Genomic DNA, 16,312 nt, shown 5'->3' with positions numbered 1-16,312 from the left:
AATGCATGATGCCTAATAATCCGGTACAACAACCTCTTTCCATTGTAAGCTAAAACCGATAGCTCTGGTCATCAATGACTTTCAGCGTCTACTTTTTTAACTAATTTTTAAAATTTCTGTCTGAAATATTTATAATTTAATCATAAAATGTACCGTTTGTTTCCTTTATTTATATCACCTTCTTTTACGAGATTTTTAATTTTGAAATCAGTCTGCCTTTCACTGGACAACCAGTATATATTTTTAGAATTCTTCTCAAAAATAAAATAAAAAAGTATAACGATGTGGCTCACAAATTGATATTTAATCTAGAGAGTAACGTAAAACGAAATCTGTCGAATCACTAGTGAATAAGGTGGGACGAAAGATATAAAAACCACTCTGATTGTCTGTTGAAACACGGAGGCGTTTTAGTGTGTTTAGATTCTTTTCTGTCTTGTCACGCAATCAAACAGGTTTTGATGTTTTCATTTCTGTTTTCCTCACTAGTGTTTTCTTAGGCTCCGAATGCGGCTTTCACTTTTCCTCACTAATATATATTAACAGTCTACATAACCCTAATCACGTAGAGCTAAAAATACTACTTTTTAAAAGTTTGATAACTCAGAGGCTATTCGAGCGGCTGCACTTAAACCTTTTACTTTGCCATTTTAAAACCCATTCTTTAGAACGATGTAAAAATTTGTTACCTTGTAATAAAAGGTATGTAAAAGTATGTTGAAAAAACGTATGTTTACTCAGAGAAAATGCATTTATTGCATTTATTTCGTTACTTAAAACACTGAAATTCACTCATTAATTGGAATATTCAAGGCGAGTCCCGCGAACCGTTAAGTGGAAATCTGATAATTATATCAAAAAGTTTAGATATAATTAAGTGTGATATAATTAATAAAGAAAAATTAATAAGTCAAAAAGTTTTGATATAATTAATAAAGTTCCGTAGTTTTTCTTCTCTTTCGCGTTGAAGCAGATGTTAAACGTTGAGAATAAAATTAAATAAATCACATTTTAACCTGTTTTGTATCAAACGAGATAAACTTAAATTGTATGAGAGGTATTCGCATAATGAGAGGTATAATTATGTTTGAGTCTCTGAAATAAACCGTTTTCTGCTTAAAAGAGGGATAGAATAATTACCATCGTAAATGCTGGGTATCATGTTTTCGAAGTAGACAAATGATGGGACGACAGACACTCCCAGTTCGGCGGCGAATTCTGTGTCGTCAGTCTTCAGCATCTGAACTCCATATCGATCCGAATCATCGTCGATATTTTCCAATTCTTGCAAAATAGAATCACACATAGTGCAGTTTTCATCATCTGTTGGAGAAAAGACTTGGTTATTCAATTATTGTAGTGCAGAATAAGAAAATCTCGCTACTGGCCAGATGTTTTACAACGGCCACTTTTTAAATCGCGTGGTTTCAAAAATTGAAACTTTTAAACGGTTGAAAAACTGTTGATATTATTAATGTCATTTCTTTTTAAGTGTATCTGTGCAGATAAGTTTGTTTTACAGTGTCGTCAACTCTCTGATGTTATTTCTCTTTTGAGTGGATCGATACCGTTATAAGAAACCATTTTAGATTCAGCATATTATACATTCATTCTCTAACAAACAATAAGGATTCAATCCAGAAATAGCATGTTTTTGTTTTGACCGAGTAAACGACCGAAGTTTTTCGGTAAAGACCGAGTACTACCTTTACCATATAAGGCGATTGAGAATGTCAGGACAAAGAAACGAAAAGATAATTTCTTTTTTAAATGTTCGATCAAGAAAAAGAAAAATGTTTTCCAGTAACTCAAAAAAGAAAGAAAAAGAAGAAATAAAGGAAAACTGAAAATAAGATGACCAAAAAGAGACATCAGATGCCAATTATTTGTATTGTAATGATGTATTTTCAAGCTTAAAAAAAAAGAAAAAAAAATGATGAGAGAAGTGGATCGAAAGTGGAAAAGGGTTTTTGCTCGGCCCTCGAAAGCTGCAGTGGAGGGGATGAAGGAGATAATTACTTCATACGTGAAATTTAGATAAAATATTCTTATAAAATAAAGATGTGAATTACTTTTTCACTGAAATTCTGGTATTTCTAAATATCCTGTAGAACTTATGGATCTATGACTTATGCGAAAATTATACTCCACTAAACATTGATTAAATCTGATAGTTTCTGTGTCAAACCGACTTTCAAATTTTAGCAACTCGGCCTTAATCCACTTTCTCTTTTTTTTAAAAAAGTATTTTATGTAACTAAATTTTTATATCTGTAGAAGTTTTATCCCGTACCTAATTTTTAACAATTTTGTATTTCATCTGTTTCAGTTGAACTGAATTTTTTTATCTACATTTTCTCAATTAGCTGTTGTTTTATAAATTTGATTAAGTTTGATTTCATGCCTCGTTTCATAAAACAAAAGAATTTAATTCAATATTATTAAATAAAAAAATTTTTTGGCAATTTTTTTTCTTCAAAGAATTAAATTTACATGTCATAAAAAAGCAGAATTTTTTAAAGTTATAAGAAGTTTGAAATAGTAATCATTCTACTAATAACTTTAAATTGTTGATAAAATATACTTTGGATAATTATTTCAATTCTGTCGAAGTTTAAGACAAAGTAAGCAGAGCTACTTCGTGAAGAATAGTTCATAACAACGTCTTCTTCTTATGATTTCTTAAATTAAATTTGTTCCGCAGTGGACTGATCGTAAAAGCGCGGTTCCCAGGAGTCAAGCATCACTGGTGGGTGGGTGACCACTTTGATCAGCCTGCTTAGGGACCGAGGGTGCGCGGTATTGATCCTCGTTAAACTGTTCTACCGTAAGGGGCTTGACTTCGCGTGCAGGTCATCGGGCTACCAAACCAGGGGAGCTATCCCCTCTTCAGAGGATTAAAATTGCGATGGCATGTCTTTGGATCCTCCTCGCGGATGTTTCTCAGACCGCCGCCAATAGCCCATTATGCAACTCTAGTGCGACGTAAATGAAATAACTACCTACCAACTTAAATTAAATTTGTTTCGGGCTGAGTGCTCGGGTGTATAAAAAAGGTTGTGTAACTAATATATGGCGAACTTTGGCTAATTTGTCATGAATAAGACCACGTTTCAAAATTAGTCTTAAGCCATTTCCTTCAGTTATTTTAATTAACCAAGTGTGTGAATTATAGGTTAAGTTTTTAACTTCGCCTCAAATTTCACAAACTCTTATTTGAAGTAAAATAACGATGAATATGATAGCCCAAATGTTAAAATTTTCAAGAAGATGTTCATTTATATGCAAAAAGTGCTTCTGTAATATCCGGTTGACCATTTTCATTTAAACCACAAAATGGAGCTAAACAACGCGATTTTTTTACAAACAATGAAAAACTATATGCCAGATACGTTGTTATTTTTTTAAGATTTTTCATTGGGTGAGATCTTTGCTTTTGAATTTTTGGAGAGGCCTCAAAGAAGTGCTGCTACAGTCGTTCAGAAACCGCCAAAAAAGTTTAATCGGTTTTAATAATAAATGAGAATGACATCTGTTCTCTTTTAATGAAGGAGTGCTCGACTTCGCGTGCAGGTCGTCGGGCTACCGAAGCATTGGGTGACATCTCCTCTGCAGAGGATCAAAATTGTGATGACATGTTTTCGGATCATCCTCAGGGATGTTTCCCAGACCGTCGCCAATGCCTAATGTGCAGCTCTAATGCGACGTAAATGAACTACAACAACTTTTAATGAAAAACGAAAAATTTTGCATTAAGTTAAAAAAATTTTTGGAAAGCAAAATTTTCATTTTAATACAAAATATTTACCAATGATGCACAGACTGTATTTTCTATTATAATTTTTTTAATCAAAATAAAAAACTGATGTCGAATATACATTTAGAAATCGGGAATCTGATTGGTACATTTCAAGCAGAACAGATCCAGTAAAAACGTTCCTTAAGTTTCTAGAAATCGTGATTGTATTTATTATTCTTTAAGATTTTAAACTTCCTTGCTGTATTTGTTTTATGATAGAATTATTTAAAATATTGATAGAATAATTGTTATTTGATAAAGAATAATGACGTTACTTGGAAATTATGAACTGGATCGTTCGAAAAGTCAGCAGTCGAACGATAGCTAACGCTTTAAAAGTTGAAAGACTTCGGAGAGGGCCCCAAAAACACCGTGTCACGGAACTCACTCACTGAAATAGTTATTTTTTGTTGTTGAAGTACTTTTACATTAGTTACACGTGCAAATAAACTGTGCCGGAATTTTTTTTAATCATTTGTTCTAAAACATTCATTTCAATGTTTTTATAAAATTAGCTTTTTTTAAAAAAATATGTACTGGTTACAATCTGAAATGATATGGCCATAATTTAACTTTCTTTGTCCACTGTATTTTACACTGGTATTGGTAAAAATTGTAAAAATCAAGAAAATGAAACATACAAAAGAAGACGGCAATTGTTTGCTCTTCAAGCAAGACTTCCAACACTTTTCTGTCAACATCTTCGATGACGCTGTCAGGTCGATCTCGGTTTTCAATCAACCACTTCAATATCTCCTCCGGTTGTTTCAAATCCCCTGATAGAAACGGTATTAATAAAGTTAAATATTATACAAGGCACTACTAAAAAAATGGAAGCAATCAAGTTAAGAGTAGATAATTCTGAATTCTATTGATATTTACGCTATATGTGTTACTGTGAAAGACTAAAATCTGGAGAATGTCAAGAATCACATCGTCACTTTTTTGAATGTCTAAAATATTGGTTATATACAAATTGATATTAATTTATGGATTGAAATGTCAATAGTTATTCGATCTTTTAATATCTGATTCAGAAAGATTAGAAAAAACCAGTGTAGGGAATACCAAACTATGACGCTTCACTTTAAAAAATCAATGTAGGGAATACCGGGTATTGTAGAAAATACCGATTATTATCCCCATACCTCTCATCTATTTTAATTGGATATTAAAATATCGAATAAATATTTAAATATATCGATGGAGAAATTAGTATCAAAACAGATCTAGCACATATTTTGGACATTTACCAAAGCGACAAGGTGATTGCTCTCACTCACCGGTGAAAGTCAACAATTTCTAAATTGTCACTATGATAAATAATCGATTTTTCAAAGTGACATATACACTCAATATTCACTATTTATGCAATATAATTTCCTACTTAAATGAAAATAACTCTCTGTAACATTTTTTCATCGTCAGATTATTTAAAACAATAAATTTATCTGAAAAACTATCGCCGTAGAGCGCGTTACATGATTAAGAGAATCCTATATTTCACTTCTAAGAAAATGATATTTTATTACTGAAATATCTCATAAAATCATAAAAAAATGCTTGAACAATTATTTAAAAGATAGATGAATAAGCTTAAACTTACTTTACTCTAATCCAATTTTTGTTATAATAATAGTGCGGATTCATGCGTTACATTTTAGGACATGTATCCAAAAGCTCAATAGCTTTCTTCTAAAAATCAATCACACACATGAAAATATAACTTATTTATTGCTACCATTTGTTAAGGGTATTATCAAGTAACCGTCCCAGGGCTCGAAAAAACTCAGAAATTTTACCCGTCCCCGAGGACGGCTTGTCCAACAATGTATAACCCGTCCTCATATGAAACTAACCCGTCGCTTCTAAGAAAATAAAAGTATTTTTTTTCTTCTTATTTATTACAAACATTTATATAAATTACACAATGAATTAGCAGCTACTAGGATTACATTATACAGTAATAAAAGAAATACTAGGTAACTAATAGTAAAACCTAGTATTTCTTTTATGAAATAATTTAAATGACGAAGGTTCAAGTTATCTGGAATGTCAATTTATCCGAGGGTACTGCGTTTTTTAAATGAATCAAATATGACGTTTGCCAGTTTCACAATCAAGCTAGTGATTTATAGAGGTTTCTGCACAGAAATCTGAAAGGGGTTTACCATTTAGGTGGATGAACATAATTGCGTTTAACGCTTACGTAATGTGTTTTTTTGTAAGTTCATTGCTGAAAAGTTCCTTTCAACTGCTGCAGTACTCCTAGACGCAAAAAACATCAATCTACCATGCGCATGCGCAGTATGTTGCTGTTCTAGATTAGAGGGTCATTTTAGAAGTGAGGCGCTGGACTCTTGTAAGATAACAAAAATGTTGCTGTACGGCAGTATGGGCGGACGGGCTGTTTTTCGAGCCCTGAACCGTCCTATTTAAAATTTATGCTTTTAGTTTCTATTTCTAAACATCTAGACCTCCGGGTCTGCATAGTATAATTAGAGATAGATCTGTTTTAGGGGGTCTATGAATGGATGCTAATTTCAAAGATTTTAAAAATTAAAAGATGATTTTAAATTACGTTTTAGTGATATTGAAAATGTGAATGTCCAAAAATGGATTTTCTCGTCACGTTTCGCCAAAGTTGAAAGTATCAACAATTATTTAAAAGATAAAGTCACTGAATTATTAACTAACTTCGAAGAAAAGATGCTTTTTAATAATCCAACTGTGATTCAAATTATAAGAATATGAATATCATGCATAAGTATCGTACTGCAACATTGCATCTTCTTGTTTGAATTTCCATGGTTGAATCTAGCTCTAGTTATTTTTTTTTCTATTTTGATAAAGCAGCACCAAATTGAATGTGGAGCTCCAAGGCAATTTAAGACTGAACCTAACAAATTTCGAACCCAACATAGTTAATCTAATCAAGCGTCCAAAATAGCATTTATACAAAAAAAAAATCAATAAAAAAATAAAAATTCAATGTTTTATATCCATCTTAATGATTGACATAAAATTATCATTTTAATTTAAGGGGTCGATAAGAAAATTATAAAATTCTCGAGGGTCGAAAACCAACAACGGTCCTATTTAATTAGACATTATTAAAAAAATTTTTTTGTTACATTGGTTCAGTTGACATCATAAATGACCGAAATCGGCTTTTTTGGCTTAATTTTTTATTTCTTTGTTTACTTTTTTAAGGAATTTATAGAAAGCTTTTGCGATAATTCTTGTTAATATCTTTCACTGGAGAGATTATAAATTTATTCTAAAAATTAAACAGAGATTTAAGTTTAAAACTTAATTGTCATCAGAAATAAAAATTTAGATCTGTGTTAAGGCTTGGTTTCTTAGGACAGGACGCCGTCAGCTGGAAATCAGCGTTAACCTCTGATTGGTCCATTTGTGAGTTTGATAGTATACGTCATCGAACGCTCATCTTGAACTACAATTGCCGTCCAACTCAACTGCAGTTGGATTACAACGTGACGTTAACCACAGAAGCAATGGCGGACAACATCCAACAGCGCATTGAAATCAGCCAAGATTTTGATTTTGACATTAAACATAGCTTCTTCATTAAACATAGCACTCTTCATTTAGCTCAGCTATAATGTGTTTTTTCTTGGACAAAGTCATTATTTGTTCTCTAAAACACTGGTCGACAATAACAAAATCAATGCAAATTCAAAATAAATATTTGTTTACGTTATTAACGCATGCGCAATGAGAGATAATGTCTGCGTTAGACCGACTGCTCACGCTGAGCTAACAAAAAAGTATTTTTTTGGCGTCAGATCTACGTCAACTTTCCGCTGACACCCAGATAAGGCGTTTGTCCTAAGAAACCAGACCTTTATGCACACATCTTTTGCGAACTACCTTTCAATATACAATCTGTCCTCAAGTCTTTATCCTTAATAAATATTTTTTAAAACAGTTTGCAGATCAGGATTTGTGAAAGCATTTTTTTTCCAATTGAATACTTGTACTTCAAGAAGAAGAAAACTTCTCATACCCACACACGTGACCAATGACGTCAGCTAATCTTTATCAGCAAAATGGCGTAAAGTTGAGCTAAGTTTCTCCACATAAATTAGAATGTTAATTAACGATAAGTTAATGAAATACAGAGACGTATCGCACATCGAATGAGTTGAAATATATTTCTTTCTCGTCTACTTCTTTTACTTACTTAGATTTACTATTTATTCATGCTTTTTTTATTGTAACCGTGATATATTTTTGTTTTGTGTACCTGGCAACTTCGATGCATCATTAGTTTATGTTCTACATGACTTAATGCCTGTCTTTGTGTTAAGTCTCTGTGTAAATATATAGTGAAAGAATTGAAATCTTTGTGAAAGAATTTAGAATGTGTCACTTAGGTTGAGAATTGATACCTAGAGGGTTTAGCTTACTTGAACTAGAATGGAAAGAACAGTTTCTAACGTAAACAAATACCATGTTTCAACAACCCATGAGGATTGAGATACCTACACTTGCAGGTATCCCATTTCAGAAGTTGTTGTTGAAAATTAAAAAAATGAAAACTAATCACCGATGTATGTGAAAGGAGATCTTTTGCGAAAGAAGAGGAGGGTTGGAAACTGAGTCACATTGTGAATCTCTGCCACTTCAGGATTGGACACCTTCACGAAATCCACGTGATTCTCCTCTGCCTCACCGTCGATGCTCTCTAAAAGCTGAAGAACTTCTTCACACAGCTTGCAATTTGTTTTCTTATCTGAAAATAGAACTATTATAAACACGGAGAGAAGTGTACAAATTGTTATTTAAATAATGCCTTATTAGAATCCTATTTCGTCGGTGAGCTTTTTATTCTGGACACAGGCAGGTTTAACAAAACAGCTCGCAATGTACCTTTTCAATGTTCAACCCGAGCTTAAAAACCAAACGAGGAATTTCGTAGTAACGTTTCCTTACATTTTTAAACACAAAGCATAATCATTCTGACGAAAAGTCCCGGATTTCGTATTTGAGGCAACGAATATGGAAAACAGAAGAAGTTTTCAAATATATAAGCAGATGATGGTGAATAAATCCTTTCCTTTATACAGAGGGACCATATCAAACCTTGGGGGACCGGTTTACATTATTCCTACAGAAACATATACTTTAGTAAAGGTGGCCGTGTATATTACAAATGCAAACTGTCAGGTGATTTCTTCGTACACAGGACACTCAACCATATAGCGGTTTAAGAAAAACTAAATCCATACGACGTTAATTTTAATGCCACCATTCTAAATGTATTGGACCAGTAACATTCTTGTAGAAAGAACTATTGTAATTTAAAATCTTTTTAAAAAAAGACTAATTTCTAAAAAAAAAAGAGTTAAATTATTTATGCGGATGAACGACTTAGGAATGAATTTAGATCTATTTGTTAATTCTTTAAAAAAGAACAATTTTCGTAAGATAAGTTCGAAAAACAAAATCAAATGCTACGCTCATTTTCTTAAATAGAACCGTCCAATTTTTTTAAACACGCATTTTGAACTGTGTCCAAAATAAATAGTTCAACAGCGATTTGTTTATTTTGGGATATAGAGCTTCTAAGTCAAAGTAGAGAATTGTTTTTTTTTCCTTTTCAATCTTGTCTCACTTACGGTACCCTCTACTTGAAAGGAGTAATAAGGTGGATGTGTCCCAGTAAAAAAACTTGCAGGATTATAAAAGTGAGGTTAGCTTAATAAACGGAGTTAGACCAATTTAAATTAGGCTTTGATACATAAAATGAAAAATACTTTTACTTAAAGTAACATACAAAACATCTTAAAAACATGCTAGTTGCTGAACCCTGTGTTGAGGGAATAAAAAAGTATATGTGGTAAAAAAATATTCTCCAAAATAAATATTTGTGCTATTACTATTTTATAATCATTTTTTGATAAACAAAGTGATATGCTTCTACTGATATCTTTTCTTAGACCTGAAATAACTTTCTGACCTGGTAACTGGAATTAATTCCTCCCTTCTGGTAAACTTTAATTCGATTTATCAAAATGCAATCTAGACGAGCAATTCCTCCAAAAACACGTACTTATTCACAGCTTTCATAATAATAATTCGTAACAAACAAAATTTTCTAGTATCAAAGGCAATTACACTGATATCTAATATATTTTTATAACTATTTTAGCTAACTAAGCTCCATTCTTTTTTTTCTTTCTTAATTTAATTCTTAAATAATAGTTAGTTATCTCCATTTCGTAGTTTGTTCCCCCAATAATTCCTATTTCTTAAAAATTATATTAAATTTTGATTTATAATAATTTTAATGCTAAATAAATATCAAATTTATCAAAATAGATTTTTGAGGTTCAACTTACTAAAAGAAAATTTAATTATACAAAATTTAGTCTGCACCAAAAATGATGTCATTGTTAGCAACTGACGGATGATAGTCATCCATTTACTACATAAACTGCGATGAATTCGCATTGAAGTTACAACTTAATTTTCTTTCCATTCTCGTTGACTTTACATAATTTAGCTTTGTAACCCTGTTTTAAAGCGCCACTTCAAAAAAGTTTTAAATTGCAAATATTTTAATGACTTATTCGATGAAAACTACTACAGGCCATGAAAATCATGCTAAAAAAATCCACTAAATCAATTTGGAAACTGATATTCGTCTGTCTTTAAAAAAGTTATAGTAATAGAAAACCCCAAAACAAGCATTTCTTAGTATGACTAAAATTTTGCAAGAAAAAAAACTGTTTGCTGAAAATGCGGCAAAAATTTGCCGAAGTGTCACCTTTTAGTGAGTCATACGTAAAACACTAGCATTTTTTGCGGAATGAACTAGATGTATAGAATAAGAACTGTGAACTCTAATGTAGTGAGACAGCTGTTTCCTGTGAGTGCATATTCGGTTATCCTCAATAACAAAGATGAAATCCCAAATCTTTCAACTTAAAGAGAAGGAGCCTTCTCGGTAAAAGTGATAAACCAGCCTCAAAAGTCTTTTATTGCATTCCTGTGTGAAAAAGTCCACCTAAATGAGTTGAACTTACAGAAGAAGACAGCTACAGAATGAGAAGTGTTCAGAATGTTCTCCAACATTCTCTTGTTGACTTCCTCGATTGCATTGGGGCTGTGGAGGACCTCTTTACTTGTCACCCATTGGAGAATGGCTCCTTCATCCATCAGATCGCCTAATAAAGAATGATGTATACATTTCTATGAGCACAATGTATACTGTTGTTTTTAAAAAGCAGCTTCATTCGAAATTACTTTTCATTTTGTTGGTTTCAAAAAAATTTAGTTAAAGTAATTTTATAAATTTAATAAAATATATATCACTATTGAATAATCCCTGCATTCGAGCTGCATTTTAATTCAATCGTAATGTTTATAATTAAATTGAGGGTTTAGCCATGGGCCTCCCCCTGGTGCCCATTGTTTATGATATTTTTATGCACTATTTTGAAGAAAAAGTTTTTAAATTGTTTAAATTCTCATGTGGAAAAGATACGTTTGCCTTAGAAGAGAGTGATACTGATTTTTAAAAGTTACTTTCTGTTGTCTTCTCTATTGATCCCACCATTCAGTTTACTATAGACACAGTTTTACTTTAGCTATTTTGAATAACCTTGCACCCTAATGATTTTTACATCTCTGTTTATCGTAAACATTTATCCATCTCTTTGCCCCCTTAAGTTAGTTCTAAACACCGTAATCGTCAGAAAATGTCTGCATTTCGTACTTTCATTTTCCGTGAACTCCTCTGATTCTTCTGAACCTAACTTCCTCCGCTGGCTTGCTACTAATCGTGAATTCAATTTTTATAGAGCTGATTCAACTCTTGCTAAACTCTCACCCCTCTCTTCTTCTGATCCTTACAGAAAACCATTTTTTCTCCCGTTTGTTATAAAATTCCTCTCCCGATTTTTTAAAGTCATTATTAGGCCTGTTTACAAAATCAAATTGAAGTCTCTTAAAGATCCTATTACATCAGATAATCAATTCGGCATTTATCACATTTCTCATCATGGTGATTTTGGCAACATCGGGCTAACTAAACGCGCTATAAAATTTGGACTCTAAGGAACATGATAGGTTATGTCCTTTATCAAGAATTCGAGAAACCTTCAATTGTTTCACATTGTTGGCATGTTGGGCATAAATTCAATTTCGCCAATGATAAAATGAGTAAAAAAGTAAATAGGAATGAATTAAAACACCTTCATATACCACAGGTTCTTCATTCCGGAAAAGTATGAGGGCAGGAAATTGAGTGACGTTAGCTTTAAACTTGGCGACATTCATGTCGTCAGTTGTCACCAGTAGGATTCCGTTGGCGTCAGTTTCGTCGTCGATGTTCTCTAATTCGGTTAGAATCTCCTGGCAGGGGGTGCAGTCATTTGGTGCTAGAATGATAAAAGATCCAGTTTAAAAAATTACATTTTTTGTTTTACAGTTGTAAACTATTATGTAATATCAATCGGAAAAAAAAGCCGTCGCTTTAAAATACATTATAATAAAGTTTATTTATCAGTAAATCATTTATTTAACAGTAACACCCGACATGAGATTATTTTTGAAAAAAAAAAATCTTTATTATTTTTTCTAGAGAGCCGTGATGGCTCAGGGGATAGAGCTTTCGCCTTCCGATGAAATGAACCGGGTTCGAATATCAGCGATGGCTGGTCGATGAGAATTCCGCACCCGGCTTGCACCGACTACAATGCTGCCGTAAAATATCCTCTGTGGTAGACAGATAATAGGTTAGAGTTCCTTTACAGTCGGCCTAACCATGAGAGTGTTTCGTGGTTTTCCTCTCCATATAACGCAAATCGTGGTTAGCTCCATCAAAAAGTCCTCCACGGAGGCAAATTTTTCCCAATACCTGGTCCAGGAGTTCCATTGTCTTCTGGATTGGACTCAAAATGACAAGGCTATGTAGTTGAACATTAGTATCCGCAAACCATAAAAAAATTGGGTCGGCTGTTCAACGACGGTTGTAAAATAATTCTTCTAACAGCAGAATATATATAATTAAGATTCTAAATAAAAATAAGTGATTAAAAAAAACATTCAGTTGTTATTTGAAGATAAAAAAGTAAAATATTTTATTATCAATTTAGTTGTGAAACAAGTAAGATATAATTGCAACCATTTTAGAAATTATAAATGAATAATATTCAGTACTCATTCTCTACATTGTGTTTCCTGGATTTATCCTAATGTGTGATATTTTTAAAGATTACTTTGTAGTTAATACAGAATTTACACTAAAGCAAAGTATTTTCAATTAAAATATACCTTAAAAAAGTCCATTAAAAGTAATTATATAGAAAATTAAAAGAAAAAGTTCACAATTAATGTAAAAGTACCAAAGAAAGCCAAAACATATCCTTTGTCCTTTACAAGGGTTAATAGTATTTCTTCCGTTACTTCTTCTATGCTGTCTTCAGAGCTCAACTTAATCAACCACTGAAGTACCTCACCTTCCTTTGTCAGGTCACCTACAGTCAGAATTGTAAGAAATGTATTAACATAAATACAGTTACCTTCAAATAAAAAATAATGAAAAGGAAATTTTATGAAAGGATATCAAAAATACATAAATTTTAATAAACCAAGTTGTTTGCTTGATACCGGTACTGTAAAAAAATTTTGCGCTGCATTTACCTTACGCTAATCGTAACGATAACTGCATTTTCTGCTCTTTAGCGATTCTGTTATTTGAGGGTAAATTCTCCCTCATGTGCTGTACAGTTCTAAAAACTTCAGAGGGAAACCGTTGCACTATGAAAAGTGTTTTTGCTATCCTTAATAGAATATTGTTTCAAATTTACGCCGACAAAAATGTGGTTGTCAACTGTCGTATTATAAGTCACAGATTTAAACTCTGATCCCCTGAATTACCCATCCAGGAACACGCCGATTCACTAATTTACTGAGTCGTCCAATCTCTAATACGCTGATAATCCAATGACTTATTATAACTATCAAATATGAACCGATTCGTTTGTTTTCTTATTCTTCTTTCTTTATATTCTTCTTCATATACAGTTGCGGCATCACGAGTTATTTATGGAAACCAGGAATGAAAGTCAAACAGAAAAATATATATCTATATTATATAAAACGCGAATACGTAAGTATGTATGTATCAATAAAACCGATGATATTTCTTTTCTCGCGCTGGCAACAGTTTTCATTTTTAATTGATTGGATTCGGCGCGCAAGAGCACGTAGTGAGCAACCAGATAACAATAACCAGAGTGAGCATTATCTGGTTGTTCAATTCAGATTCATGCACTAAAAACATGACAATATTTAATTTAAACTCAATTAGGAATTAATTAATTAATTGAAGTGAGAATGCTTAAAAAGACCGCTGTTGAATTGATATTTTTCTACTGGGAGCTACCTAAACGTCTAAAAAACGTTTAAGTGTTTGTATTGAATGCATTGAATTTTTTTATATTTCGCGTTTATTTATGCATTGAATTTTCACGCTTTAAAATGCAGAATATTAGTGAAGCAATATTTGATAATTTATTTTGCTAATAATGTTTCTTATTTAGCTAATGTTTTGATTTTTTCACCATGTACAATCTAAATAGCTAATATACTTTTTTAAAAGCCAATAAGAACATTGGTAGAATTCTTCTACATAAGTACAATACTATGTCTTTGATGATAAAATACTATGTCTTTGATGATAATATATTATGTCTTTGTGCTAGAACATTGTGTTCATTGGCGAGCGAGCGCAGCGAGCCATGGCTCACGGCGTGAACCACATAGGATTGCGTAGCAATTCTCGGGGGTTGGCGAGCGTTAGCGAGCAGGGAGCGGAGCCTCCTAGTATATATATATATATATATATATATATATATATATATATATATATATATATATATATATATATATATATATATATATATATATATATATATATATATATATATATATATATATATTATACGTGCACTACTTTATTACTTAATAATAAAGCACAGTAACTGAAGTTCTTTTTCTCCAGACTTAATGAATGGTAATTATTGATTATAAATAAGCGAAATGAACAACGATGAAACGATATGAACTAAAATAAAAAAAATTTATGAATAACTAAATTAGATGTATGCTTTAAATGAACACGTGATCTGCCTACACATAATTAAGAACATTGAAGTTAACGAACAATGATACCCATAAACAATTCTAGTCATAACTATTGCAGAAAATGAAGGGTAATCGTAACAAAATGAAACTGACTTTATTCAATAAATGCTCGGCATAACTAAAAAAAAAAAAACATTTTTAATGTTTGGCTTTGAATTGAATCAATGGTAACAATATCTAAGCAAAATGTGACTATGTCACCGTGAATGATCGAAATCAAGAACCGGTGAATATCAACAATCACATAGTCGCTTTGATAAATGCGACCATATATTTGCTGTGCCCGATTTGATATTCATTTATTCGTTGATATTATTATGTTTATTTTAATATCTGATGTGGATAGATTAGGAGAAACATCAATGCTCGGAGTACCGGGCAAATATACACCGGACAGTGGCACTTGTTTAAGTATAAATTTCGGACATATATCAAAGCAACTCTGTGATTGTCATCATTCACAGCCAGCCATTTTGGTTATTTACAGTAACAACTATGTTAAATGAATGGTAATTGTAATCAAACTAAAATATTCGATTATAACGGAGCCGAATTACAGTTTTACAGACAAAATGAAAGATATAATAACTAAACAAAATGATTGTATGTAGTCAGTTCGTGATGAATCATAGTAGTTTAATGAAATTTAGCTATCGTTTGATGAAGTTGCATTTGCCCACCAGTTTAAAAGTATAGTGCGCTCCATTATTGTTTTCGGACCATCGTTAGGGATTCATTCCAAACCGTGTCTCTAATAGTGTTTCGCAGCCAAACCAGAACGTTCGATAAAGCCTGGTGCTATTCATATGGAGAAAAATTCTTCAATGAGTCATTACGTCATTGGACTAATCGTACCGTTATTCCCACTAAAATAAAGGAAACGTAAACATAACTAAACTAAAAGAATAATGAAACAAAATGGTAAACTCAAAGGAATGAAGGATTACTTGAAAAATACAAAAATGCAACTCTTTTTTCTTCTTCTTACCTTCATATACTGATGGAATAGCATTTTCAAAGTAAACAAGAATCGGAAGTTCATCATTTAAACCGTACTGTTTGGCTAAAGAATCATCGGATATCTTCACGAATGGAATGTTGTATTCTTGACTATCATCGTCTATTTTTTCAAGTTCTTTTAATACCACCTGACTCACAGCACTATCAGCATCATCTAAAAGGCAAGACATTTTAGGTATAAATAAAAACAACTGAACATTTAGAATTGGGTAGCATGCATTTTACCTAGCTACCCATTAAGTTAGGTTTTTAAAAGCATATCAAAAGCTTATAAATATCACTCATGTCCTCATTGTGAGAATCACTCTTCTT

At 32.1% G+C, this 16,312-nt stretch overlaps 1 protein-coding gene across 1 annotated transcript in view; it reads right to left on the bottom strand.

Moving 5' to 3' along the window:
* The window catches only part of LOC107453912 (uncharacterized), an 87,382-nt gene that overhangs the window by 29,816 nt on the left and 41,254 nt on the right, over nt 1-16,312 (bottom strand). The window contains exons 14-20 of the mRNA XM_087160529.1: nt 15,969-16,154; nt 13,177-13,308; nt 12,025-12,210; nt 10,855-10,995; nt 8,373-8,558; nt 4,441-4,575; nt 1,141-1,323 (exon numbers count right to left, since the gene is read on the bottom strand). Coding sequence (XP_087016655.1) covers nt 1,141-1,323; nt 4,441-4,575; nt 8,373-8,558; nt 10,855-10,995; nt 12,025-12,210; nt 13,177-13,308; nt 15,969-16,154 — 1,149 coding nt within the window. The remainder of the gene's footprint in view (nt 1-1,140; nt 1,324-4,440; nt 4,576-8,372; nt 8,559-10,854; nt 10,996-12,024; nt 12,211-13,176; nt 13,309-15,968; nt 16,155-16,312) is intronic.

The sequence above is a fragment of the Parasteatoda tepidariorum genome, chromosome 4, assembly GCF_982258835.1.
Source record: "Parasteatoda tepidariorum strain Cologne lab strain chromosome 4, Ptep-v5.0, whole genome shotgun sequence".
Taxonomy (NCBI): Eukaryota; Metazoa; Arthropoda; class Arachnida; order Araneae; family Theridiidae; genus Parasteatoda; species Parasteatoda tepidariorum.
This window is presented reverse-complemented; position numbering and strand designations above follow the sequence as displayed.